Below are 27,346 nucleotides of genomic sequence, written 5' to 3'. Positions count from 1 at the left end.
GTTATCTGTTTCTTGAAGAAGTGTTCTGCGCTGTGGAATTGCTCTGTCACAGCTCTTCAGCACCAAAGATACACGTTTAAACATTCATAAGTTGTTGGGGTTTTTTGGGGGGTTTTTTTGTTTTTTTTTTAGTACTAATAATAGATCTTTATATCTCCATGTGAAGAGACTGTCTTCTGCTTGAGTCAGGCACAGGGCTGTCGCTTTGTTTTCTGACAGTAAAGTGCAATTAAAACCCTTATCCCTTTTGAAGTTAGCTGGTGAGAGAGACCCTCTGGCTTCCCAGAAGCTCCCTCTAGACTGATTACATAAACTATTACTTGGGAGAAAGTGTGATAGAGAATTGAAACTTTATTTTTAAAGCATTTGTATTAGAAACGTCTCTGTTACTATATATATATAAACATAATCCTTCAGGGGAAGAGGAGGGAAGCCAGTCAGTCCTTTTTGGTTAAGTAGCACACTCTGCAGAGGTGCTTTTAGCCACTGTGCCCAGATGATGTGAGAGCCGCCGAGGGACCTGGTGGAGTGCGAGGCAGTGGAAAGCATTTGAAGATGGGGATGGGGAGCAGGGTGCCAGCAGGCCCTGGCAGGTGCTGGGGAGGATGGTGACCAGCCACCTGGACTGAAGAAGGGTCATTGTTGGGACCTGTGAGACAGATGGTGAGTTGCAGAGATGGGAAAAATTAATATTTAATGACACAAACTCAGCTCAGTTTGGGCTAGCTAGCCATGATGTCGCTCCTGCCAACAGCATCTGTAGCGTTCCAGAAACGCGTCCCTATCTCAGCCAAGATGAGCAAGGCTCAGCAGAGAAAGATACAACATCACGAGACACCAGTTTCTCTGGGAAGGGAAAAAATGGCATGAAAAAGGTGGTACCAGTAATTCCCAGCTCCTGCGGGACCGGGGAGGTAATTCAGCCTTTGGCTGATTTACAGAGGAAGCTAAGGAGAGGGCAGAAGAGTGGAAAGCTGAAGCTGTTGTAGGGTGGGCAAAGCAGCTTGTTTTGGGATCGCACTAGGATGAGCTACCAAGGAGGGCCGGAGAGGAGGACCACACATAGCTTTTAGTCATCATATTGTATGTGTTGTGACCGCTGGGGAGGAACACTCAACGTGCCTTCTTCCTCCCATACCGATGAATACCTTTTAATCAACACTGTACGCTTCAGGTGAATTGAAAACACTTTTACAAACCAGAAGTAGAAGTGAAAGCGCTATAATTAAAGAAGAGGGGCGGAGGGGAGTTGGTAGAAATAATATATGAAATCAGGGCAATTTTTTTCGGGTCAGAATTAGTAAGATGCAATCTAGGAAAAGATTAGGAGTGCAAATCAGCTGAAATTTAGTTACTGGACTGGGAATTGGGTGAAAATATCTCTATCTAATAAGCCAAGCACTGAAGCGTCCCCTGCGGCTTTTTTTTTAATTTCTACAACAGATTCAGAAAGAGATCGAAGTCACAACATCATCATCAACACATTTTCCTTAAGCCATAAGATCACTGCTGCTTTCGGTGAAATCCCTGAAAGCAGGGACGGAACCGTTGTCGTGTTTTTTGAAGACTCCTCAGCCGCACCGGTGGGGACAATGTGTACGGATGGCGTGGAGGACAGCTGCCTGCTGGCTTCTATTATTCTTTTCTTAGGGCTGAAAAATGAGCTTTCTTTTGGGAAACTGTCACAACATAAAATCTTGCATAAAGTAAGTCTTAAACAGGGACATTGTAGCTGTTAAGAGTAATGAGGTGGCAGTCCAGGATGGGCACCTCGCTTTATGTACGGTGCTGCTTTATACATGAAGCTATCTAATAAGATATACGTGTCCTTTAATTAAGGTCTCATGTACTGTGTAGTAGTAATGAGGGAATATGATGAAAAGAAACGGAAAAGGAAAGGGGTTTATTTACCACGCTGAGAAGCCTTTATCGTATGGAAATGATCAGAATTTAAATTTTTATCATCTGTCGCAATTTGCTGCTGCTTTAATTAAAATAACACTAAGGACGTGTACAGTGAATCTGGCTAGATGTGCTTCGTGCTCTTAATGATCAGATGGGAAGGCCAGGGGTACAGAGAGGGCAGGGCTGCGGGAGGATCCGGAGGGAGATGGTGCCAGATGGCCAGGCTTATTTTATTAATTTAAATCTCCATTATGGCTTCTCTATTCTTCATTTCTCCAAAGGATGAGTTAGTTTAATGGGAATCATTTCACAGCCACAGTATGACGCGTTTAACTCTTTGGAGCCCGTAGCACTGCAGCAAAGGGCATGTGTCAGTGGGGTGTTCCACCGGCCGGCCGCCTCCCCGAAGCCCCAGCTCCAGCCCAGGTGCTGAGCCCACAGCAGCCCTCCCTCAGGTAATTTGTTGAATCCCACTGTCCTAAACCTGTTCCAGCTTCTGATCATTACAACAAAGCAGTGGCAAGGCAGCGTTTGGAGCTCTGACCTCCCTACCGCCTCACCTGCTCGGGCATCCTGCCGCAGGGGCTGTCCAGGCTGCTGGGCTTCACCAGGTGTTGTGGGCTGATCTCTCTCCAGCTCTTGGGTGCCAGAAAGCGTAGCAAAGTAGCGAGGAAAGCGAATTGAAACCATTTTTTCCCTCCCCTTCGGTTTTGCCTTCGTGCGCGGAGCGCTGGGTTACCACGGTGTCTGGCGCCGCCCTGTGGCTGTTGCGAAAAGCCGCACGCAGCTGGAGATGGTGATTTTAGCTATTATTTAGATTCAGGGATTTAGCGATAAAAGAAAGAATATTGCCTGCTCCAAAGCTGTTTGGCACAGTCTAAAGCAAGAAACCGCTGAGGCGTTTGTGTTAAGAGCAGGATTTTTTAATTTCTTCCCTTTCTGTGTTTGCTGTGATAACAAAGGAGCTTTGATTTTTCAGGTCTTCTGCATCAACAATGCTTGTTGGATTAGTATTAGCAACAAAATGAGCTCGTCTTCTGTGATCCAGTGAAAAAAACCCGCCAAACTCGGGAATTTCTAGTTCCTGAGTCCTTGATAAGAAGCCTGTTTATTAATTCACTTTATGAACCGATTCAGAAATCTGTATCACATATAAATCATTCTTGGGATTCCAGTAAAATAAGTAGACTAATGTTGATCACAGCTGTATAGCTGGAACCAATAGCAAGATACATTTCTACATACCGTAGGTTTAGTGACACGTGCAGGAAAACCCCCTCAATTTACTCCAAAGATCTGTAGTACCTGCCATGGCAGGAAAAAAACAAACCAGCTCCAAATAATGTGCCATGCCAAAGGTGAAACTTTGCACTATAACACAGGGAATAAGACATAACCTTTCCATGATTCTGTATTAATACCTGGACTTTTGAACTTCTGCATTGATACTTCTCAAAATCTCTGGTGTTGGGATTTGTAGTTTTTTCCAAATGATGTGAATTTGTAATTGCCTCCAGATCTATCCCCAAGAATTTCGTAGGTATAGAAAAATGCATTTTGTCAGCCCAAGGCTGACAGTAACGTAACTTTTGATAGCAAAGTAATTTATGCTGCTACTTCCACTGGGTCTGCAACGTTCAGTTCTGTGCTCATGACAAAGCTTGTGCTTCGCTGAGGAGGAAGACGAGTACATCCCAGGGATGCCTGGGAGCCATCAGTAAGCTTTTGGAGAGTTGTTTGGGTGGTGATGAAATAAGAGGTGTCATGTAGTCATTGAGCATTGGCAAGTGAGATTCAGGAGAAACATGGTGTCGAACTGTCGATTATTCCAGTGAGCCCTCGGCCGACACACATGTTGCCTGGGGAAGGCTGGGGCTAGCCATGGGCCAGTGCGCGGCTGGGAGCACAGCACGTTCACACACCCCTTGGCGTTGCTCCTTTCATCCGCTCCTCGCTCAGTTTTTAGTGAGTGGGGGGCCTCCATGCTCTCAAGAGCATCGGGGGTGGGTTTCCTTGCCATGCTTACTGGGAAGCTCGCATTCTGTCTGGTAGCGTGGGAGTGGCACTGACTGCTAACGCGGCGGGCTGGGATGGGGGTGGCGAGGCTGATGGAGTGTGTCATTCTGCTTCATACTATTCTGAAGTCTTATATGTATGCTGTATGTTAGATATTAGGTAAAGTATCTAATAAAATATTAGATGAGGTTAGATTAAAATCTCAAAACCAATGAGAATTTGTCAGGCTATGAAAATTAAGTCCTTGGGCATGGTAAATACGCGTTTTTGAGAAAGATGCCCAAAAGTCAGAGGCCTGAATTTGACAAAGATCTCAAATTTCAGGTGCCTTTTGCAAAGCTTATCCAGACTTCTGGAGCTCTGTTGTCATTTCAGATCTTCTGAAGGCTCCCAGTGTCCCTTGCTAGGCTGACAGCAAGCAAATATTCCTAGTCCTTCCTTAGCCCTTCCTTAGCCCTCTGAAATTGCCTGGGAATTTTCCAGTCATTTTGTTAGAATAGTTTACAAATGCTTTTTGTCCTGCCTTTACCCAGTGCTTGAGTTGTGTGTTCTCACTGCTTCTATTTTACTCCCTTTCCCTCAGTGCATTTTGTCTTAATAGTCAATATCATACCAGGACTAGAGTGAATGAGCTCATGACTGAGAGTGGACAAAGTAGACTTTTAAAATTATATTACCTAAAAAATTGTATACAAATATATTGAATGTTTTATTTAGGGATGTGAGTACATTATACCAGTAATCTAATTGTCGACATCTTCCTAAGCAGCTTTCAAAACCATTTTTTAAATTTCTTTGGGTTTTCAGTTGCTGCTAAAATAATGAAAATGGATGGCGCTGATGATGAATCATCATGACAATGTTTACTATCAATGGGGATTTTTGCCAGAGTGTTTTAATCAGTAACAAGTTCCCAATGGCACTGGCCCACTTAGACCTGTAGACTGAAAAAAAAAAATATTCTTGCGATTTCCTTTATTTGTACTGATACTGCAACAGCTTAAATTAAAACTTCTATTAAGAGCAATAAATTAATCTATTTCAAAGCTCTTTGATTAGATGGCAGACAAGCACGCTAAAAGCTCGCCTGGGGTTTCCTGCCTTGCCTGTGGGCTGATGTACCTGGGGGGAGAAGGCACAGGGACTCCCTTTAGGCACCTTGCTGCAGTGCCAGTGTTTCGGCACCCAGGAGTGTTTCCTTCCACCCCAACCAAACCCAAAATCGTCAGCAGAAAGTGGTAGGTGCCTCCAGATGACCCTTTAGAGAATGTGTGTGAAACAGTAATGAGTTACTTTAATTTGCCCTATGTAGACAGGCAGCTCTGGGTCGAGTTGGGGGAGCCCGTGTTACACATTCAAATTAAGCAGCGTGGGTTTTTCTGTAGCTGTGAAATGAAAGTCCATGGGAAATCTGTTTTCTAAGAAAGAGCTAAACTTGACTTTGCACATCAGTACCAGGAGTCTTACAGATATAGCTTGGACCAGACTTTGTCTCAGAAGAAGGAAACCAAACAAAACCAAAGCAAGCACAGAATCAGAAACAATATTAAAGTGGTTATTTCTCACAGCAAAAATCAGCTAAGGTTTGGTAAGTGGGGTTCAGCCCTCAAGCCTTTATCCTGCATGCGGGGGCTTCGTGACTGATTGCATTAGGCATTAGATTACTTGGCAGTCTGCAGATGCATAACCTCCTGATGCTGAGGAGTTTGGGTCAATTCAAATTTTTTTTTTTTCGTTGGAACCATCATCAATTATATTTGCAAAAGCAATTACAGATGGCAGTATAAACAAACTAAGCACCAGCTGTCGTGGAAGTCGTAACTCAGGAAGTCTTTCTCTCAGGTTGTATACTTCAGTGGCACAAATAATTGCATGATAACTAGAACTATTTGTCTTCTAGTACTATTTGTCTTTTAATATATGGGGCGTGACCAGAAGTCATACTAACGTCTGACATCTTTTCTTTCAGGATGATTTTCTGTACAGTGTCTCCGTTTTAAGTGGAATCCTTTGCACTGTCTTGGCAGTAATCAAATTTATGCTGGGAAAGGTCCTCACAAGCAGAGCGCTGATAACCGATGGTGAGTGTGAAGTTGGTCCTGCTGCATTTATAGACTCTTCCAGGGACTGTTGTTGAAACAATTGATAGGAGTGACACCTGCACGATGACAGCTGTGAAAGAGCATTGAAATAAGGCAGCCACTGGGAAATGGGAAAAAACCCCCACCTGACACCCTAGAATAGTCTGTGGTACTACTAGGCTCTTGCATAGATACCTCGTTTGAAATGGTGGAAATTTCTGGTGGAAGTCGAACTGGATAGTAAGCAATAGTAGGGAGTTAGGGATAGAGCACATAGTAAATTAGGTGTGTATTAGTCAGAGGTTAGACTACAGAAGGGGGATACAACACCAAATTCTGTAAGTTTGGTTAAGTCACATCTAGCTTCGCTGCCTATGCCAGCTAAACAATTTCATCCCTACAGCTAGAACAGCTGCAGAAAATGCCACCCTGCCTTGAGCAGGAATTGCAACCATCATTCATACATAGCTTCTGAAGGCGTGCTTTGCCACTGTAGTGCTTTTCCTGCCACTCAGTAGAGCTGGTGGAGCATCGCATGTGTAAAACAAAGCCTTTGCCTGCCTACCGCCCTACGCTCCTCCGGCCCTGCCCGAGGTGGGCACAAGGTGAATCTTGGCCCCTCGCTGCCGCTGCTGTGTTGGCTCAGGTGTGTGGCGCCTGATGGTGGCTGCTTTTAAAGGTATGTTTAAAGGCACGTTTAAAAGCAGGTCCAGAGCTGCCTCTTACTGACAAGGCTCAAGCTTGAGAATCTTCAGAAAGCCCCAGGGATCTGCTCTGCAAACAGGTGAGGCCACAGTGATGGCAGATTTCACGGCGCCCTACAAATCTCTAGCAGTTTTATCTGCAAGCGCAGGACAGTTTGAAGTACTTGGTAAACATACACAGTAGGGTGTTAATGATTCATGGGTTGTGGTACATAAATAATTTTACTCTGCTAAATATTTCACTTTCAGGAAATTCAATTTTCAGCTTACTCTGGGGATACATACAATTATTTTAAGTAACTTAAACATACTCAAAATCTTTTTTTTGGTGATATGTGATAATGTATTATGCGTATTTATGTCATCCCACTTATATAAATACTTCATGACTATTTATATTTTAAACAAAATAAAAAATGGAATCAGAACAGCAGTGCGGGGGTTACAACTAAGCCACTGCCTCCCTGCGTTTGTGATTCTCTCCCAACAGCCCATGCTGTTCAGTGATATTATTTTTTACTATAGACTCTGACACCCTAGACATTTTGAAACGGAAAGATCTCCAACCTGCAAAAAGGATTCTGGAAAGGATCCTGGGAAGGACAGACCAGTGAGTCTGACTTCCTTCGCTGTCAGCGTGTGAGACATGTTGACCATCGCAGAACTGTGGCTGGGCAGGCAAATGATCAGCCCTCCCTTTAAAAAGATGTAGCTTGTTTTTGAAACAGAGCAGTTTTTTCAGACAAAATATTAGCTGAGAAATTCCTGAATAACTCTAGCTCTGAATTGGTCTTCTGTATGGCACAGAAATCTTTCCCCCCCGTAATTACATCCTTGTGCTAATTATATTGCTTCTGAGCTGGAGATTGCTCATTCTTTGATTAAAGAAATTAGGGAATAAAGTATACAATTACCTCAGTCTGGTTTTTATCTCTCTTTTTCTCTCCTTCAGAACTACTTTAGAAAATGTAGGAGGATGATCTTACCATGTGTGGTTAAATATCTTCTTTCACAAGATATATTTACATATATACTTGATTTATTAACAATCGGGAGGAGACAATGTGATTCAGCAGCTGAGACAGATTTAGCACTCCCTTGCATCTCTTTTTTTAGCGTTTTCTGTTTCCTGCTAATTTACCTCCTGCGATCGCTGGCTGTAGACCAACAAACTGTTTTGAGTGACAAGAGCATACATTTTTCTTCCTGAAAAATAGGTTTGTTTTCAAAACAGCAAATTTTCTCTCATACATGTCAACCTCTATTAACAATTTTTTAAAGAATAATTTTGTTTTAGGCTAGGGCTTGACAACAATCTCTCTTTAAAGCCTGAATGTATGAGTCCTAATAAGGCACAATGTTCTTTGTACAAATTGTTTATAGTGAAAGCTCATGGCCTTTTGGATAATAAACCCAGCCATTTCCTATCTTGAATTTTGTAACATCCTGGAGAACAAATGCAGATATGTGAAGGTTAGGGGATGTCAGCTGACTTCTCTGTAGGTTTTAGATACCTGCTTCCTTCCTGGATTTAGCCACCCGTTTTCTCCTGTGCCAGCCTTACGCACAGAACATGGTGTCTGGATCAGTACCTGCTGCCGCTACACGATTCCCTGCCACACTGGCAAAGAAAGGTTGAGCTGAGGGACAGTCAGGAAGAGAAAACCATTTCCTTTGTAAGTAGCTTTTAGATCATTTGGAACTATCAGCCAATAATGGCAAGAAAATGTGTGGGGTTTTTTGCGTGTCGTGCTGACGGATTCTGACTTAAGTTGGAGCAGGGGAAGTAACACTGGGGTAAAAATACAGTTCATTAATTTACACGTAATATTCTTTATACATACACACAATCAATATGTATTTCATTGACATGTATTAGCAGTATATTTCCTGGAAATAAGAAAGGATCAGGATTCTTCTAGACTAGAGTGTTGACGGAGTAATTTTGTCTGTATTGGTTTAACTATACCGGTATAATTAATCCAGTAATTAGGCATTTACATGCAACGCCTGTGATTCCAATTGTAGGACGCACTGCCACAGTCCAATAAACCCCCCCGACCTCCTTTTCTTTGCAGGGCTGGAAGCCTGAAACCTTTGTATGCTCCGTTCTGCTACAGACTTGCTATGTAACACGTGCTTTTCCGTGCCAGGGTTTCCTTTGCATTTAAGTACCTGCTGACAGGGAACTGGCGAATCTTATTTGTATAAACTATTAATATTTGGATTGTTTCAGCCATAGGGATACATGGGGAAGGTCAATTTTTAGCTACCTCTTTCAGAAAGAGTGTGATTTAGGTGAGGACTGGATCAAAGGAGACATTCCGGAGTTAAGTGTCATGTATGTGGTTGTTGGCAGTCATGGGGAGAAATGGAAATTGACTGGCTAAGTACTGTAAGCAGCAGCTGACTAAAGTTGACTCACCAAGCAATATAGAATATTGCAGGTTTGATTTTTCATTTGTTAACTAGGTTTTTTATATATATCTGTATCGATCTTATATCTGTATTATCAGTGATGACTTTTGTTTTAGCTTTTTGTTGAACAGTGATGTCTTTGGGGGTCATTGAAGGGGAAAAAAAAATCAGAAAAAGGGAATTTGGGGGAAGAAGAATGGGGGATGACTTAACCCCCTCCCCCCAACCCAATAGCCGATCAAACAAGAGTTGAAGGAAAAAGGGCAGTAATTATTCCAAAAACTCTGGGAGAATTTTGAAGGGACAATCTTGGAGACAAGAAAGGGGGTTTAAAAAAGAAAGAGGAATCTAAAAGGATGGTGATAAAAATTGTGAATAATAGAGAGGAAGCTCCAGTGATATGTCTGAGGCATAAACAGAAAATATTCCTACAATTATCCCGTATGACTTCCCTAATGCTTTCAGCAGTGTATGCAGCTCTAAGCTATAGTGCCAAATACATGTAAATAAAGACATGGAATGGGGTAAAAAGCTTCAAGAGGTCTTTGAAATGTTACTATGCAAACCCATTTTTCTTTTCATGAGCTCCTTGGGTATACTGGTCTCCAGTTTGCTCATTTTCAAAGAACGTGAGAGCCTTTGGGTAGCTCATGAAGTGGCCTTTCAAGTTCTAACTGGGGAGACTTGCACAGCAGCAACGGTACGTATATTACGAAGGGGTTCTTTGGAAAATAACGGGGCTACAGCAGTCATACTCAGGGCTGCAGCCAGCTGCTCTTTTACAACTCAAAGATACTTCATTTGTAACGAGAAGCTACTAGAGAGGTAAGTGCTTGACTGTCAGAGTCAGTGTGGAGCAGGTCCAGTGTTTTGAAGGAATGTTGCTGTTTTGGAAAATCAGCATCAATTGATGAAAGCCCTATGAAATAAACAGCAGCTAGAAGTGGGATTTGCAACAAAACAGAGAATGAAAAAATCAGGACTGACCAAATCAAGACACACAGTACAGGGAAGTTAACGTAAGGTTATTTATGTCAGCCAGGACAAGAGACAGAGTTCTTAAACACCGGTCACACACCAACTATTCCGTGTTGGATTTGCTGAAGTGAGGCATGGCAAAGACTTTTGCCTAACTGCGTGTGAATGGATGGCACTGCTTCCTCCTTAACGCAGTGCAAGAGCGCGTAGGTGCCACTGCGTAACCTCTCCCAAGGTCTGTGCTCCTCTCTGGTGGCACTGGTAATAACGCCTTGTCTCCCTGCAGGTGACCTTTTCTTAGGTGAGTTGGTTAAAGCAAATCCCTTGAGATGTGCTTCTTCCTTTAATTATTTGTTTTCCCCTTCTAGGTTTCAACTCTCTTGTAGGTGGAATAATGGGATTTTCCATCCTTCTTAGCGCAGAAGTTTTTAAACACAATTCTTCTGTCTGGTATCTGGATGGCAGTATAGGAGTTCTAATCGGACTTACAATATTTGCCTACGGAGTCAAGTGAGTATCTCCTGCGAGCGGGTGTTTCAGTACGTACGGCAGATGGGCTGTCTGTCTAAGGTAATAAGCCATAGCTCATACAGGCTTATATAATTCCAGTAAAAGCAGCCGCTGGAATTTAATAGGCTGGCAGCCAGTGCTGAAGGAGAGGGGGTGGAAAGGGATAAAAAGATGGTGTGTCTCACATCAGTTGGAAAGAAACCAGGACTTAAAAAGTAATCGGAGTAGTTCTAGAAGAGTTTTGGATACTTGAATTGGGAAACACAAGGGTTGAACCTTGGATAGAATCGGTCCCTGTTGCTTTTATGGCAGATTTCTAAGCACTGTTTTCTCCAAAGTAAGTCTAGGTTAAATTGAAGATAGTTTAATTGATGCCCAAGTTTAAAGAAGGATCGTGCTAGTGATTTCCATCCTAGCGCTACCCTATAGCAGCTTCTGAACTGAAGGTTAGCCAGTCCGGTTCCAAATGTTGGTGGTATTGAATTTTCAGGTGCTTTCTTGATGCATGAAACCAGAAATGGAATAAAATCAGATGAAGCTCTGACATGGGCTTCACTTGCTGCCACACTTTCCCTCGCTGCATGGAAACTAAGGGTTTTCTGGTTTATCCCTCTTTCTGCCGTAAGGGGAAGGGGGACATGTAGCATCTTAGTTAGTTGGAATTGCGCCGGTTGAGAAGCAGACCTTGGCCAGGCTGCAGTAAGCTGTCATCTGGAAGCTGTGTGGTTTTTTTCTTTAAACTTGGAAAATTAAATTAACATTTTAATGGGAAATACCATCCTTGGAAAAATCACTGTAATCACTATTTCCATTGTAAAACTAACTGTTCTGGAAAACCAGAGAGGCAAATCCTTACAAGAGTATTTATTTAAACAAATAGCATCAGAAACATTTTGTACAGCTGCTGAAACTCATGCTACGTACGTGCCACTGGTCTGCTCAACAGTGTGCTCAGCTGTGGTGTCACCAAGACACAGTGAAGGCTAAAACTAAATTCTGTTTTGGCAACTACCCGATTTTACAGTTTGGGAAAGCGCTGCAGTTCTCCTCTGCTGTTAGATACCTTCCTGCTGCAGCCTGGTGTGAAACGGGTTGCTACAACAGTCCCTTTCCCACAAATCCCTCCATGGTTTCTCCAGCCAAAAGTGAGTACTGCTGTGCATTTCAGGTTCTCAGTGCAGCCTTGCTTCCAAGGTTGTTAAAGGAGAGCCCCCCTCCACGTGGTTTGTTTTACACTCCCTTTTGGGCAGAATTAATTGTGGGATGGAATTAATTCTGCTCAGGAGAAAGCAAGATGAGGCTGTCACTACGTGTGAGTTCTTTTGAGTCAATATTTATGGGGAAAGAGAATGTTCCAGTTCCAGGGCTTTCCTGTGTCTCTGCGTCAGCGCTCTTGTGTTTTCCTCTGCAGGTTGCTTATCGATATGATACCGCGCGTACGGCAAACGCGCCATTATGAAATGTTTGAGTGAAGATCACGCCCTCTCCTCTGTAAGGACTGTAAGTCTACAGCATCGTACATTTTGGCAAGTGGTGCCAATGGTATTTTACTAAATATGCAGTTTGTTTCCCGTGGTCTGTTTTTGTTGAAGTTTGTTTTAATGGGAAATCTCTCTGTAAAACTGGCATATGTGCACACTGCTTGCAATTCAGCGAAACGGCAGCATTTGTTTTGTTTTTTTTTTTTTTCTCAAGTATGCTATTGATTCCTGTGACAATAGAAAACATGCAGTTTGCAGCTTTAACCCAGCTGCCATGTTGTATATTCCAGAGTGAAAGTGTTCTTAATGGTGTGATAAGCCTGTGGGTAAAGAAGTGCCAGTTTCAGATCCTGGGTTTTTCCCCCCGCCCCCGGGCCTGTATTTTCCCAAACACGTGCTGTAACAGAAGTACAATCCTTGCTCCCCTCCTCAGCTAATGGAGTATCCTGTGTGGAGTCTGGACACCAAGAGCTGTGTTGCTTAAAACACTTAACGCAGCTACTCCCTCCCGCTGGTTCAAATAGATGCACGGAAAGCGTAGGTACAAACCTTTCTGTGGTCAGAGAGACACCTAAATTAACTGAAACGATACCTCTTCAATTTAAATTCTATTTTTTCTTAACGAGACACTGTTCATAGCTTTGCATGCACCAAACAAGCACACACAGTATTACTGTACAGACCAAAGCCAAAAAGTCGTGCAAGGAAGAGGGAGCTGCCTGAGGAACGGGATTTTCATCTTCTATTATACTGTACGCAGATGTACCAGCGTGTGTGACTGTGGTTGCTCTGTAGTCTGACGATGGCACAGCAGTGGCTCGATCTCGTGGTGAGATATAGATCTATTTATTAGATTTAGATTGTCCTGTAAAGTGTTGCTCACCTTCCATCACACATCTTATCTATTACTTACTTAATAGCAGATTAAATTATCAAAGAATCTTGACGTATAATCAATAAAACTGGTATCTATTTTATACAGTATCTGTAAGTAACATTTGAAAACTATTTCCAAAATGTATCATAGAACAAAGTCTTCCTGTATAGCAGCCTATTAAACTGGATTCTCTGGCTATATCCATTTTCTCTTTATTTTATATATTCCAGGTTGGTTTTCACAACACAGAACCAGTAGTGTTGCTTCTGTTTATCACAGGTGGATAAAAAAAATAGACAGTCCACCGTAGAGTTTGAAATAGGACCAGGGTAAGTAGCCAAGTAGCTAGAAATGGGGATTTCTAGCTCCATGAAGAGACTGCATAAACTGGAGCAGGTGTACAATTAAACTGTTCAGTGCTTGGTGTACAGTGGGGACACTGATTTTTTTCCCCTCCCCCCCTCCCCCCGGTGTGATGCTAAAACTGTATTTCCCATCATATATCACTTAGCGAGTTCTCAGCCAGATCCTTAAGGATCTCTAGTAAAAGCCAACTCCAAATGCTGTGTGTGGGAAGAGGCTGGGCAGAGACCACCCAGAGGTTTCACTGACCTGACAGTGCCCATACGAGGTGCGCAGCACTGCAGAGATGGCACTCGCTTCTGCCTGAAACAAAATTCTTTACGGCAAAGTCAGTTTTGTTCTGCTGCTGTAGTTTGTTTACACGTATTTTGGATCAGTTAAGTTTGGATAAGCATTTGTATGCAAACTTTATAATAATTGTTGCTGTCGGAGCTGACGCTGCTTGTGCCTTGCTGTCACAGGATGGTAGAGATCATCATGTCACTCAGCAGTAAGATGAAAGTAAGTACAACGCTGGGTAAGACAAACGAGCTGCTTTGTAACTCATTCAGCAAGGACTGCAGAAAGACTGTGAAGTATAGGAGTCATCACTGTACTCATCACAGGTGGATTTTTAAATACCAAATAGCACCCCAAGACCCTTTCTTCCTATACGAGTTCCTAATTTGTTATGCTTTTGCTTAGTCCTGGTATTTTCCTGCTGTGCTTCCTTTTCTAACTGGTACCTCCACGAAATGAGCTGTGGAACAGGTATTTCCCCACTGATTAACTTGCTTTTGTCAAGCATCTTCAGCCTCAGAATCAAAGAACCGGGGCCTGAACAGAGCTGCATCAGACATTTCATGGGTTTGTTAGTTTTATTAGTACCGTTTACCCTCTCCCACCTCTCTAGGGGCTTTGTTACTTTTCCAGTCCCAGGGCTAGTTGTGAGAACGACACTCAGGAACTACTCAAAGTGCTGCTCTGCAGGGCTGCATGCTCCAGCAGCCTATCTGTAGCAGAGGCCCACGCCAACTGCTTCTGAAGGGAGATGAGAAAGCCTTCTGCCCTGTGTTAAGATATGTAATTCCTGCTGTAACCTTTGTAACCAGAAGTCCTAGACCACTGAAAGTAAGCGGGACATTAAAACCAACACCCAGCTCAAACATTAAATAATTCTGTTAAAATGCTGAGTGTGAATAGGAGCACAGGACTACGCAACTGTGCTCGTGCATGAAGCAAAGCTAAACGCTAACTGACATTTCACACTTCTTTCTGGGACTCTGGAACGCTCTTAGAGGATGTGTGCAAGTACAGACTCCAGCTGTGTAGCCTTTAAAAAGGAGATGTGGTTAAACAAATGAATCATGCTTTTTCTTACCAGATTAACTTAAAGCAATTGCAGAAACTTCTCAGTTACCACAGGTGCTTCAAAGAATTTCTGATATTAGCAGCTAAATACAAGACAATAACTGAAATAATTGTGACACTTAAAAGGAAAAACCAGGAAACAGTGATACTCAGAAATGAAAGCAAATACATGCTGATAAAGCCAGCTAGTGTCATGGAGACCTTGTATGGTACGTGACAATAGAAGAGAAAATAACTCCTCGTCTAATTTACTGAGACACTCCGCTCTAGCCAGCCACCCTCAAAGGTAACAGTTTCTGTGTTAGTTTTCTTTAGTAAATGTCTGTGCCAGTCGATTTTTCTAGCTATGAGATAATAAGTGTGCTTCCAGCTAAGCTAAGCGAAGGTGGACTTTTCAAAAGCTGAAATAGCTCAAAAGCACTTGGACTAATCACCTGAACCTTGGCACTGGCCCACATCATACTTTGCTCGGTGAGCACAGCCACGGGAGCTTCCCAGCGCTGCCAGATCCTCGTTGTTGTGCCCAGGACACAAGGAAGGAGCTTCAGTGTTCATGCAAGGAACAGCACTGGCTAGTACAGAGACTGCAGGCTGACACTCGGTAAAGTCTGGCCAGACTCTGAATTGCAAATTAATCCCTGAAAGTGACTACGAGTCTGAGCCGATGCTTTGAATTTGGCCACATTGTTCAGCAGAGAGGGAAGCTATCAAAAACCCTCACAGGAAGGATTACAACAGCTGCAGTCTTGAATCCCAAGCCCTGCCCTGCATGCACCAGGTAGGCATGATGTGTATTTCAATAAGGGAAAACAATAACATTCCATTTAGAGCTAAAAGCCAGAGTTTTTGAACCCAGATTGTCATGAAAAAATCACCGGTCTAACATCCCTTGCTGATTTAGTCCCATTTCACTCTTAGCAATAGTCGGTAAGCCAGACAGCGGCAGAAAATTGGAGCCTCAAAAGAAGCTCCTTACTGAAAACGATGTTCCAGAAATGGTCCTGGAGCAAAGACCCCAGACCAGAAGCTTCTCAGATGTGGGCACATTCAGCTTTAGGTGTCCCTGCATCTGGGAACGTAACCACGATGTTGCTCACCGCCAATAATACCATTTGCATTTTCTGCCATCTCAGCTGCCTGGGAAAAAGCGTAGACACTTCTGGCATCTTTTTGGGGGCCAGCTCATGGAGATGCTAGGTCTACTAGACAAGTACTAACAGGTGGGGGTGGAAGGGACCTTCCATGGTCATCTAGGCCATCTGTTAAACCTTAACAATACACAAAGCAGGAATGTCTGTTCCCAACCTGAAGATCCATTTTTCCTAGAAAGTCAAATTCATACTTGAGAAAAGTCTTTATTACTGATTTTCTTCTGCGGTCCGTGAGGATGGAGCGTTAAGCAGACAGCCACGCTAGCAGCAAGCTGCCGCGGCGGCACCCGAGATAAGGAAACACTGAAGCTACTTAACCAGAGATTATCCCTGGGGTACACACACTTCTGTGGATGCTTCAGCCGGGCTCTGCACGTAGGGAAGCATTTCGCTGTGCTGGCGGCAGCTGTGGTTTCTCCCCAGGGCTCCCAGGAGCCTGCTGCCCGCTGGGCACGCCAGGGGTGTGACAAAGCCCAGCAGCCGGCCCGCGCCTGTGGTTACTGAGGGCCAGTAACTACGCGGGAGTAGCCCACAAAAACACATTCCTGCGGCCTGGCATGTGGGTCCAGGTTACGCAACGGGAGAGCGTAATTAAATCAAATAGCAGACAACCCAGGGATGTTTCCCTCTCCTGTTCCTCCCCCGTTTTCCTTTCAGCCACGAGATCCGTATTTGAGGTGGCGCTGAACAGTTCTTGGAAGTCAGGGGTCGGGCAGCCCCCTGCCCGCTGGGGAACCCCAGTGTGTGCAGGTCCGGCAGGGACCGACCCCACCGGAATGCAGGGAGGCTGGCGGTGCCTTTTGTCCAAAACCTGCACGGAAGGGCTGCTCTTCTGAGTTAGTTTGGCAGGTACCTACATCCCATTTTTCCACCAAACCTGGTATCCTGAGCTCTCCCTGAGGGACGCAGGCCTTGCAGGATTGTCACCTGTCACCTCGCCACCGAGCAAGGAGCGGAGCAAAGGCAACACCTACCCGAAAACAGCTGAGTGCCAAGAAATACCAGCCTCCTTTCAACGGGGCAGCCCCCCCAGCAGAATCCAAGCCTGCAGCACAGCCTTGAGCAACACCAATTCCTCCCTCCTACGGAGGCAGGGAGGAGATTAAAGCTAAAGGGGGGCTCCAGTGCCGGAGCAGCTTTCACTGCAACGATCCGCGGTGCCGCTGACTTACAGCGCAAGCAACAGTTCCCTGCCGACGGGCCGAAGGCTCACACCTCGGTACGTGTTCTTTAGAGGTGGCCGTACTGTTTCAGCGGTTTTTGTGGTGGCTTCCCTCCTCCCAGCCGCGCACCAGGCAATGCCTGCAGCCGGCAGCGCTCCTCCAGGCCCTGCAGCAAGTCTCCCGCGAGGGGAGACCCCCGAGCCATGGCTCCACAAGGCAAAGCAGGACGAGACAGTGAGACAGAACAGCTGGAACCTGTTCGGTGCAAACAATATTCAGTTTTTTGGCAACAAAGACCAACTACCAGGATTTTGCTTAAACGCAATCTCCATAATCGGTAAAATAATAAAATGTTCACATCCCAACGGGCATAAACATAAACAGGGGGCACTGCAAGGCACTGAAGTGGGACGTTCCCTCCCTTGCCCCTGACGAGGCAGGGTCGGTGTGCACTCAGGCATTTGAGAGCCACACAAAGTCCCAGCAAAATGTTTCCAGCTGTGGACTCTCTACTAGAGGGAGTCTGAGTGAACCCAGGCTGAGTGCCTGAGAGCTGAAGTATTTCGTGTTTAAGCTTCCCCAATGATCTTTCCAATACAGCTGCGTGGCGCGTGTACTTTTTATTCTAAACTCCAATTTCCATACATTTTTTTCCATTATGCGACTGCAACACAGCCCACAGCTGACTCAAGCTGCTCACCATTTTACAGATGTCTCTCTGTACTGTCAAAGCTGAACAATAATCAAGGGAATGAAACAAGAAGGAAAATGTTTCCAAAAATAACCAGAATAAGGGACTGAATGACCAGCATCCTCCACCAATTCATTCTGATGTTAGGAAACATTTGGTGGTATGTTGAAGAAAACATACCAACATATTGAACGTTGAATAAAACGGAACCAACAAAAACTTCACCCCTTTTAACCCGAGGTGAGCTATGCCAAGGAAATACCCATAAAAAGGGGTGACTGGCGAAGGATATTCACATACCTGACCTCACTGGAACTAACATAAGGTTCTTGCAGAAGCACCATCAGCAGCGCGCAGCAGGAAACCATCACGTGGAGCCATGATGCAATGACCTCCCCCGTTCTGGCCAGTGAGTATGCCGGACAACCGGACAGCCAGACCCACGGCACCAACCCTCACCCAGCCCGCAGGCATTGTGCCCTCCCACTTCACTGTGACACTTACAGTTATGCTCTTACCAGTGTTGTGTGCCATTAACTGGGACAGGGAAAATAAAAAAGGGCCCGAGTTGATAGTTACTGGCTTCTGTGCTATTCTGACTTCACATTAGCCAGTTACATGTGGCCACATTAAAAAAAAAAAAAACCAGACAACAACCCACACACAACAAACATGGGGAAAGGTAGCGTTGTAGGAACCAAAACCTTCCTTTTGGTTTCTTTTTCGGTGGGTAGGTTTGGATTTTTTACTATTCATTTTACTCCTGTGTACTGCTCCCGTGTTAACCGTTCTATCGCTCTTGGGACACCTCCATCGAAACCTCTCGCCATCCCTAGCAGATGCTGCTAACAGAGGACCCTCCCCTCAGTCTCGGCTGGGCTAACACTAAGCGAGGCGTGTGCGCAGGAGCCTTTCAGCAGAGCAGGCGCAACGGCAATGAGCGGGCAGGTCCGTACAAGTAGTTTCATGCTGCGGCCATTTGTCTTTTTTGATAGATGTGCCTACAACCTCCAAAGTGATTTCACATGGCCCCTATCCAGCGCACGGAATGCACGCCCCCGTCACCTGAAAACACCCGTTCCCAGCCCTTGGCTGCCTTTGGCCCAGGGACCTCATGGGGCACCCGCTGCCCACAGCCACGGGGGCCCCGACCAGGCGTGGGAGCGATGCCGAGTGCGGCAGTAGGCCCAGGTTTACACCTGATCTCTTGTTCTCCACACAAGTATTTCATAAGCCAGCCCAGCTCTTTGCATTTGAACTTGGATCTTGAAAGTCAACACTCTCTAAAGCTGTTATTTTACCACAACGTAGCTTTTACTTCCAAACTCCGTATTGTGCTAGTAAGTCTTGTATATCCCATGTGCCACTGCAATGCCCCAGTCTTCCTCACGTGCTAGAAGTTTCTAGGAAAATAAGAATTCCTAACTACCCTCCTAAAAGGAAGCTTCATTTTATCCATTATCCAACTTGGGTTTGAAGCAAAACAAAGCAAAAAGGTAATTAATTACTCGCCTGTTGTCCTTATGGCCAAGATGCGGGTAGACGGGACTGTTGATGGGACTTACCTGTGAAGAGGGGGCCCAGCAACAGCAGTGCCCGCTGCAGAACTGCAAGGGTAAGCCACACAAACGCAAAGTGGGATAAACGGCAGCTCACAGACTTCCCATTTAAGCACAAAACAATCATAAATCCAAATCACACAAGAAAAAGGTTTATTGAAAAATAAAGTTCTCCCTAGTTTTTTTCTACAACAGTGAAAACAAAGCATTTTTCTATGCCATCAAAGTACAGACATTTACTTTTCTAATAATAAAATAAAATAAAAAAAATAAAAAAAAAAATCCCATCCTATTGAACCCCAGGAACTTGACAGTATCTGAACCAGTGTTCTGTTCTTTCTCAATCAAACTGCTTGAACGTAATATAGTGGAACACAACAATTTACAGAAAACAATGGATCAACCTTACAGGAGAGAATTCAAACCAAACACTCATCGTACCAGCCTGACCCTGAAGTTCTCATGCCTCATGTACGTATAAAAACTCTCACCGACTCCAAATTACCATCTGCAAAAAGCAGCAATCTTTTAGTTTTATAGATTTCAGTAGAGTTTTTTTTCCATTTACAGTGCTACAGGGATTATTCAGACTTTGACCCCCATGGAGAGAGACAACTCCAGGGAATGAATCAGACCAGAAGCCGAAGAGCTGCCCCCAATTGCCCTCTGGAGGACCTGCCTGCAGCAGGCAGCCTAGCAAGCCCAGGGGCATCAACTTCTCCAAGCTCACATTAGCTTTGCAGTTATTCCCTTACATTTTTCTTTTAGCTCTTAGAATCTTCAGGGTAATTTTTCTCATAAAATTGACTCTTTTTTTTTTTTTTTTTCTTTGGTAAAACCTGCCATTTCCTCCTCCTCTGCTGTATTCCTTTGCAAAAAAACCCAAATAAACCCACGACTTCCTAAAAATATTGTTCACTGTCACTGTACTGCATCGGACCTGTTAATGAGCGTAACAAATTAGTTCTGGGTATAACCCTATTAAAATTAACTGCCTTCAGACAGCAATTTCACTTGATTTATCGGGTACCTATTTGATACTTCAAACTAATTTGCAGCTGCTGGAACCCAAGCCAGGACATGTTGCATGCACTTCGCCAAGTGCCTGGATGGCTCCAATAAATGCCACAGCGTTATTTACATGCTCCTTAAAGCCAAGGGGTTTGCTGGCTCTGGCAGGACCCTGCCTTTGCTGCGGGGCCGGCTGTGAGCGGAGCAGCACTGAGCTAGGGCTAGTAATTTGCACAGTGCGGTACAGACCCGTTTTCCTGCACAGAGAAGCGGCCGTGCCTTACCAGTGCTGTGAAGGGTGAGGACAGCGGGGTCCGTGAGGTTTCGGTTCTGGGAGCCCTTGCCCAAGGTGACAAACTGTTCCCACACACAGCCCGCCTAAGGTAAATGGCACCTGCATCCCATCTTCCCGGCAGAGAGGAAGGTGTTAGTCACCAGATTGATTACAACTGAAGGTTTTTAAAAGCATTTTCTGTCTGTGGAAGGTGGAGTTATTACTCATCAAAACCTTTTAGGACCCGATTTGATTTACCCATTTAATAACCAGGTGGCTTAGCGCTGTTGAGGGAGCCCTGCTGAACTGAAACACACTCCTGTATGTTCCTAACCGTACGGATATGAGAAGGATTACACCTATAAAAGCGAGTCCCACAGGCAACAGTTGCACTTTGTTGTTTTTCCCTGGAACGTGAAAGAACATGAAGGATGCCTCACACCTGAGGCATTCTGGGGTTCAGCCTCTGCTATTTTCAACACGTTCCTACAGTAAACATTTTACACTTGATACACGGAGTTTGCTGTTTACACATTCCATTCAAATAGAATATTCAGAAATTACTAAGTAGTTTAAAAAAAACACCTATAGAGCTGCTTAAAAATATGAAGACGAGATTGAAGTCGCTGCCCGTAAACCAACACGTTTTGATGTTACATTTACAGCAATATTATTAAAGCATACCTCAATGGAACCGTATCTGTCCCTGGCCTTTTCAGCCTGACCGAAAGCATACATCTGTCAGTGCATTATTCTCCTCCACTTTACAGTGGTCCCTAAAATGATGGGACCAAAGGAGAACTACAAATGGAAAGAGATGGCAAGTCCAAAGTTGAAGGCGTAGCAGCTGTAGGGCAAACATCACAAAAAAATAGCCATGTCAAAATGTTAGCACCCCTAGAAAAAAACAACTGTGAAATTGTAAACGGATAACTACTAGTCTCTTTAAAAATAAACAAAACAACAAACACCCTGCCCCTCCAACTCTAAACTGTAGGCTGTAGCTATTTAACCAAGTTTCCAACTCATACTGTAATAATAAGTAACATCAACTTAGTGATGATATATGCTGTAATAGCCAGCAAAACGGGCTCCCGATATATGTACAATAAAACCTGCAAGTGTTTGGTCTTTATCTTGTAAGATACAGTGCTTTATATTTATTAAAAAGGGAGAGCTGCTTTTTTAATTTGAAGAAAAAATGATGGAGGAGTTTTGCTATCACTGAAGCCAGTGGGAGTCATGAAGTTAATCAGGCTTGGATGAGATTGTATCTAGCCTCGTTCATCCCATTTAATTCATTTTACTAGCAAAATCTGCTCCTGAAATGCACTACAAGCGAAATACGTACCTGAGAAAGCAATTTAGATTGTTTATGTGAAAAGTGCTGCAAACTCATCAATCAACTTTGTAATTTAGATGGGCCACTCATTTTTGAGAGGGGAGGACATGTCTTTCATATCAAGGGTAAGCCAAGGCCGTTGACTAGGACTTTAAAGGATAGTAGCACATCATGATGAAGTGATGAGAGGAGGCACGGGCTGATGCCCTGATTTGTGGCTGGTACCAGCAGAACCTTTCAGCAAGCCTGAACGCTTGTCGGTAAGTGAGCTGCAAAAGCTGGCACGAGTAGCTGGGAGCAGCGCTGAGCGGGGCAGACACAGAGTCCTGGCTCTGTCCACCACCCTGTTCCGCCATCTCCAGCTGACACGGGATCAGCAGCCCTTTTGCAAAGTACTCCTCTTGCAGAAAAGCAGTAGCATTAAAAAGAAAAACATCTGCCATAAGCTGAATACCCAGAGTTCCCTCCACAGCGAGAGCTGTGAACTCGGGTATTGTGTTCTCCCGGTAGCACCAGGAACCGCCCCGAGCACTTCAATGCACAGATGTCTTTATTCAAAACCCCAACACCTCACAAGCTTTAATGTGGCTCTTCAGTGCTCCTGCTGATCGCATCAGACACAGCTGTTTCTAGAGGTTTTCTGTTAGCATTGACTCCTTGGGGAATGCCATGGCTTTAGATTGCTCTCTGGTCATTAAACAGACATCACACCCCTGCAGGAGCTCTCCCGTCAAATTACAGACAGTCAGTAAAGGGTATTCTGCTTGCAGAAGCAATGTTTTGCAAGAATTATTATAGTATCTCTTCGCTTATGAATCCTTACCTTCTAGTTTTAGAACAGATTTCTCCACTACTTAAAAACATTCAAAATTCATACCGCTAAGCTGGAGAGTCATCAAGCACCGTTTTTACCTGTAATTAGTGTTCCATTATACTTGTTCAGACAGTGTCCATATTCCAAACACTCATCCAAATCCCAAAGAAAGTAAAAAGAAAGGCACATAAACATTAAATATTTGTAGGAGAAACATAATCTGATATAAACAAGCAAACACACAGCTGCAACTATAACTTTACAAAAAGAAACATAGAAACTAAGCAAAAAATGCAAAAAGCAACTCTGTTTATACATGTGCAAATCAACTTGCATATATGAAATAAATGAGGTTTTTATTGGCATTTTTAAACAGTGTGTATTTACCAACTTTACCTTTCAAAGGAAAGCCTTTTAATGTTAATTTTAATAAATATGTAAATGCTTCTCTCAAGTTCTCTAATCTCATCGGAACAAGATTTTTGAAAAAAAAAAAAAAAAACAGGTCACATACAAAAATACAAAATTTTAAAACAAAGAATGTCTTGATATGAGAGATATGTTTAAACGCTTGTAAAATGGTTTTATATTTGACTTTTGACATTTTTTCCCATCAGTCGCTGATCAAGATGATATTCAAATGCAAGTCATGCAAAAACCTGATTTCTGAGTAAAGGAAGCTGCAAGCTTTACTGTCAAGACTGAAAAACAGTAGCACAGTCCCATCTCTAATATCCTTGTTTAAGTGCAAGAGTTGGACTACACCTTTATTCTTTAATTAGGAAGGGAAATAGTCATGGAACTCGGACAGAAGGCTGCCCTCTATCCTGAAATGTGGATATATATTATACATTTTAGTAAATCATTCAAATTTTTCAATAGTCCCACATGGATTTGCCTGAGTGCTGATCTGTGGAAGGATTCACTTATTTCTCAATGCACGCACAAACGCTGCTGTGTGATGGGGGAGTGCTGTGTCGGGTTTAGTGAGCAATGTTTACATGTAAAGTTTATGCACTTACGGTTCTCATAGGATAGTCTCCTTTTACACAAATTTAGACCGAAGCTGTACTTCCTACAAGTAATATTTCCTCTGAAAAGAGAGTTTGAAGTGAATAACAGAGGCCTATCAAGTCATAGGGCTTGATTCTTTTTTCTTTGAGATTAATGAGTCTTCTCTATAGGTTTCAGTAGAAATAGGATCACACCCAACTCGTTCTGAAGCCCATTTAGACATTCTGTCCCTGGCTGAAATGCAAGCGGCACTGGTGCTGGCGCTTTCATTTTTGCCAGTGTGCAGTAATTCAGTTCAGTAGACTAGAAAGAAACAGTGCTAGAGCATGAAAAAACCAGAGCTTGGAATAGACTCTCCCTGCTATGGTAAAGGCAAACGTAGCATTGAGCAAAACACTAGACCAGAAAAATCTTATAATAACAAGTACCAAACCCCTCCCATCTCTAAAGGTTTAGAGGCAAAATAAAATGCAATATGTCATGTGGACCATACAGTGGCAGGGGTGGGGCGGGGTGGGGAACAAGCAAATATGTATTTACAGCAAAGAATTACACTACAGCAAAAACTACGTGGTTTGCATTCTTTTAGTGCACACATACAAGTCTTTTGTTTCTGACATAATTCTGCGATGTGTCATTCCAAACTAAATTCCTGCCTGAAGAACCTCAGGCTGAACTGGTAAAGACAAGTTCTGCTGTTGCCTTTACTTTCAGCACCAGGTAGAAGTTGACAGACTTTGATATGCAGGATTTTCCAGTTGCACAAATATGCACAGCTACACGGGGAATATTTTATATAAATACAAAATGAATTGTTGCGCCTGCTCAGACCCATCTCCAATCCTCCTCCCCCAGCTTTTCCAGGGTATTAAAACTATTGCAAACTACAGTTGTGCTGACTGAAGCAAATGCTGAGCTATGGTAACGGTACGGATTTTCATACTAGTTCGTGTTTTCTTTTCATACAAAAACTTTGCCTCCCGTTATAGAACCCAGCTGTTCTGTTTCTGGAAAATTACTCTGAAATACAGCAGATTTTGTCATCATCACAACCTGGTTCCTGGTGACCCTGCTGTTCAACAGCCCACACGTATTCTTTTTTGGATCCTCAACAAGCTCTCAGGATTAAGCTGCTGTGTAGTCCACAGCAATGTTATGGAGTGTTACAGGATAATGCTGTCAGGAGTGCTGAGGCAGGAAATGAAAAACTTGAAAAAGCTAATTCACTGCTTTGAAATTGAAACTTTAAATGTATACTGTTCTGTGCTCTTGTCTTGAGACTTTATCCACGATGAAATAGCATTTCTCTTGCTTGGTCTTTGTTAGGTCAAGAGAGACATCAATATCCACACACAGGGAAGGAACGCCAGTTACAAGAAAAAGCTGAACCCACCAGATATTATCCAAAAAAGGAAAAGTTAAAATATCTCTGCTTTTCACTATCACCTGGTAATGTTTGTTAATCTTTATGAACAAACCCTTAACGTTAATTTGAGGTTTTCATCCAGTACAGTCAGAGCACGTCCAAACTGTAAACCTGCAGACTATGACTACTTTGAAAATACACTGCAGATTTGTTTCTCGCTAATCTTAGCATATCATTTCCTGACTGCAAATGGTGCTGTCAAGCATGCCACCTTCTGCTGAAAAAAAACCAAAAATTAAATCTATAAAAAGAAGGTGGGTTAGAAGATTTAATTTGCTGTTTTAAAAAAACATGAAGTTTGATTTGAATTCCAAATTTTTGAATTGTTTTATTCTGAATTTGTAACTGGTGTGCCTGCTAATAATAATAAAAAAAAAAAAAAAAGAGAAAAAAAAAGAAAGAAACACCTCCCCCCCAACCAGAAAAACAAAGAACCCACCAGACTGATCAATTCTTTTCTTAGCAGTTGTTTGTCTCCTCTTACTTGTTCTTTAGAAAAAAAAAATCTCTTTAAAAACCTAGCTAGTTATGAAGACATTTTACATTTCTACCATACAATAATTATAGTTAGCTTAGTTTAACCTCTCTATGTCATTCAGCAACACTTTAACTACTGGAAGCCGTAGCAAACCGAGGCTCTAACGATAATATTGCTCCAATGATGCCGAATACTTTTTGCTTCACACAGTATTTCTAGTAGACAGACTACAACAGAAGCATGGGCAAATTCCAAGGATTACTCTCTAAATGGGACCAGTAAATTGTGACAAGTCCATTCCAAAAAATGGTTGTATGTTTTTGTAGCTTTTCCACACTGAAGTATGCCACAACCTTAGTCAGTTGTCGAGTCGCCAAGATGTGCCACACGCTGGCAACTGCCTGTTTGCTCAGTCGTGATACTCTCTGTTTAGGCTGCTCTGATGCAGCAGCTGTGATGCAGACAATACCTTGTTGTATACAAAGATTTAAAACGCAAAAAAAGAAACAAGAAACAAGAACTGGGCCCAGATAACCCAATAACAGGGTACAGAGCTATCTTGTGATTCGGAGTTCTTGTGAAGTGAACCACTTCATAGCCATTGAAGCTAAAGCAGTACCCGAAACAGTGCACCTAGAATAAAATGTTAGTCTTCCCTCCCCTGCTCCCCCCTCCCTGAAGCACACTTTTTTTTCAATTTTCTACTGAAATGAAGCTGAAATCCTTTAGCTAACCATGATGGGGGATGTCCTAACTCATTAAAAAAATAGAAAACACTTCACCCAAACAACGAAAAAAGCAGTTTGATGGGTCTGGGAATTTTCTACAAACTATTCTGTGCAGTCATCTTCAAATCACTGTAGAACATGAAGCTCATTTCTCTTCACAAACAGATGAAGGAATCTGAAGAGTTACACTGCAAATGTTCTTACAGGAAAAAAAAGATCAGTTAGCTGTTTGTTATGAATACCTCTTCTCTTGGTAGATAATTCTGCCCAGCAATGATAGCTCTGCCTGCAGCGAAAAACCTGGACAAAAGTGCAGGAAGTAATAAGTAGCTCCTTTCAAAACTACTTACATTTTGTCTTCAACTCTAAAGAAGCTCTGCTGCTGCTATAGGCAGTCTTTACAAAGCGCAACCTGCCCCTTAATATAGTCTCTGCAGGGGCAGACTCTTCTGTGGGTTGGGTGGGATCCGGCACAGCTGAACAGTAAGAGGTCACCTTGGAAAACACAGTGCTTCCTTCTTCCGTCGAAAGAGGGGACCAGAATATCATTTGCAGACTCCATGGTGAGACATTCAACATTATGCCTAAAAAGCAAAGCAAAGCACATGATGTAAGTCACACTGGAGTTTACAGGAGTCCGGTAGTTTTCATCCTTCCTCACTAAAACTAAAATAAAATGCTATATGCATCCGAAGTCAAGCACATTTAGAACTGCGGATTTCCAGAACATGACCGATTTCTTTTCGCCTGCACAGATTCTCTCTGCAGAGGGCAGTACAGCCTTTCCAGTTTTACTCTGCTTCCTAAAGGTTAAAGAAAGAAATAAAAAAGGAAAAAAACCCATGCTTTTGACTGTTCCCCAAAAGCATACTATTTAAATCCACCATGGATTTCTAGTAAAACAAAACCACAGAATCTGAACTCGGGAGATCTTCTCACTGAATGCAGTGGGGATCTCGCCCAGAGAAGCCACACGGTGCCCGGTGGCTCCCGGTGTGGTCAGCCAGACTGC

General features: G+C 43.3%; 2 protein-coding genes across 3 annotated transcripts in view; one reads left to right on the top strand and one right to left on the bottom strand.

Moving 5' to 3' along the window:
- The window catches only part of TMEM163 (transmembrane protein 163), a 101,567-nt gene extending 88,397 nt beyond the window's left edge, over positions 1–13,170 (top strand). The window contains 3 exon segments of the mRNA XM_055811901.1: positions 5,891–6,002; positions 10,471–10,612; positions 12,024–13,170. Coding sequence (XP_055667876.1) covers positions 5,891–6,002; positions 10,471–10,612; positions 12,024–12,084 — 315 coding nt within the window. The 3' untranslated portion in view covers positions 12,085–13,170.
- A 6,207-nt stretch (positions 13,171–19,377) lies between these two features.
- MGAT5 (alpha-1,6-mannosylglycoprotein 6-beta-N-acetylglucosaminyltransferase) overlaps positions 19,378–27,346 on the bottom strand; it is a 133,141-nt gene continuing 125,172 nt past the window's right edge. For both annotated transcript variants that reach the window (XM_055811899.1, XM_055811900.1), the window contains one exon: positions 19,378–26,918. In XM_055811899.1, the coding sequence (XP_055667874.1) occupies positions 26,720–26,918 (199 nt within the window). In that variant the 3' untranslated portion in view covers positions 19,378–26,719. The remainder of the gene's footprint in view (positions 26,919–27,346) is intronic.

The sequence above is a fragment of the Falco peregrinus genome, chromosome 8, assembly GCF_023634155.1.
Source record: "Falco peregrinus isolate bFalPer1 chromosome 8, bFalPer1.pri, whole genome shotgun sequence".
In the NCBI taxonomy this organism is placed as follows: domain Eukaryota; kingdom Metazoa; phylum Chordata; class Aves; order Falconiformes; family Falconidae; genus Falco; species Falco peregrinus.
Note: the sequence above shows the minus strand (reverse complement) of the source record. Positions and strands in the feature narration are given on the sequence as shown.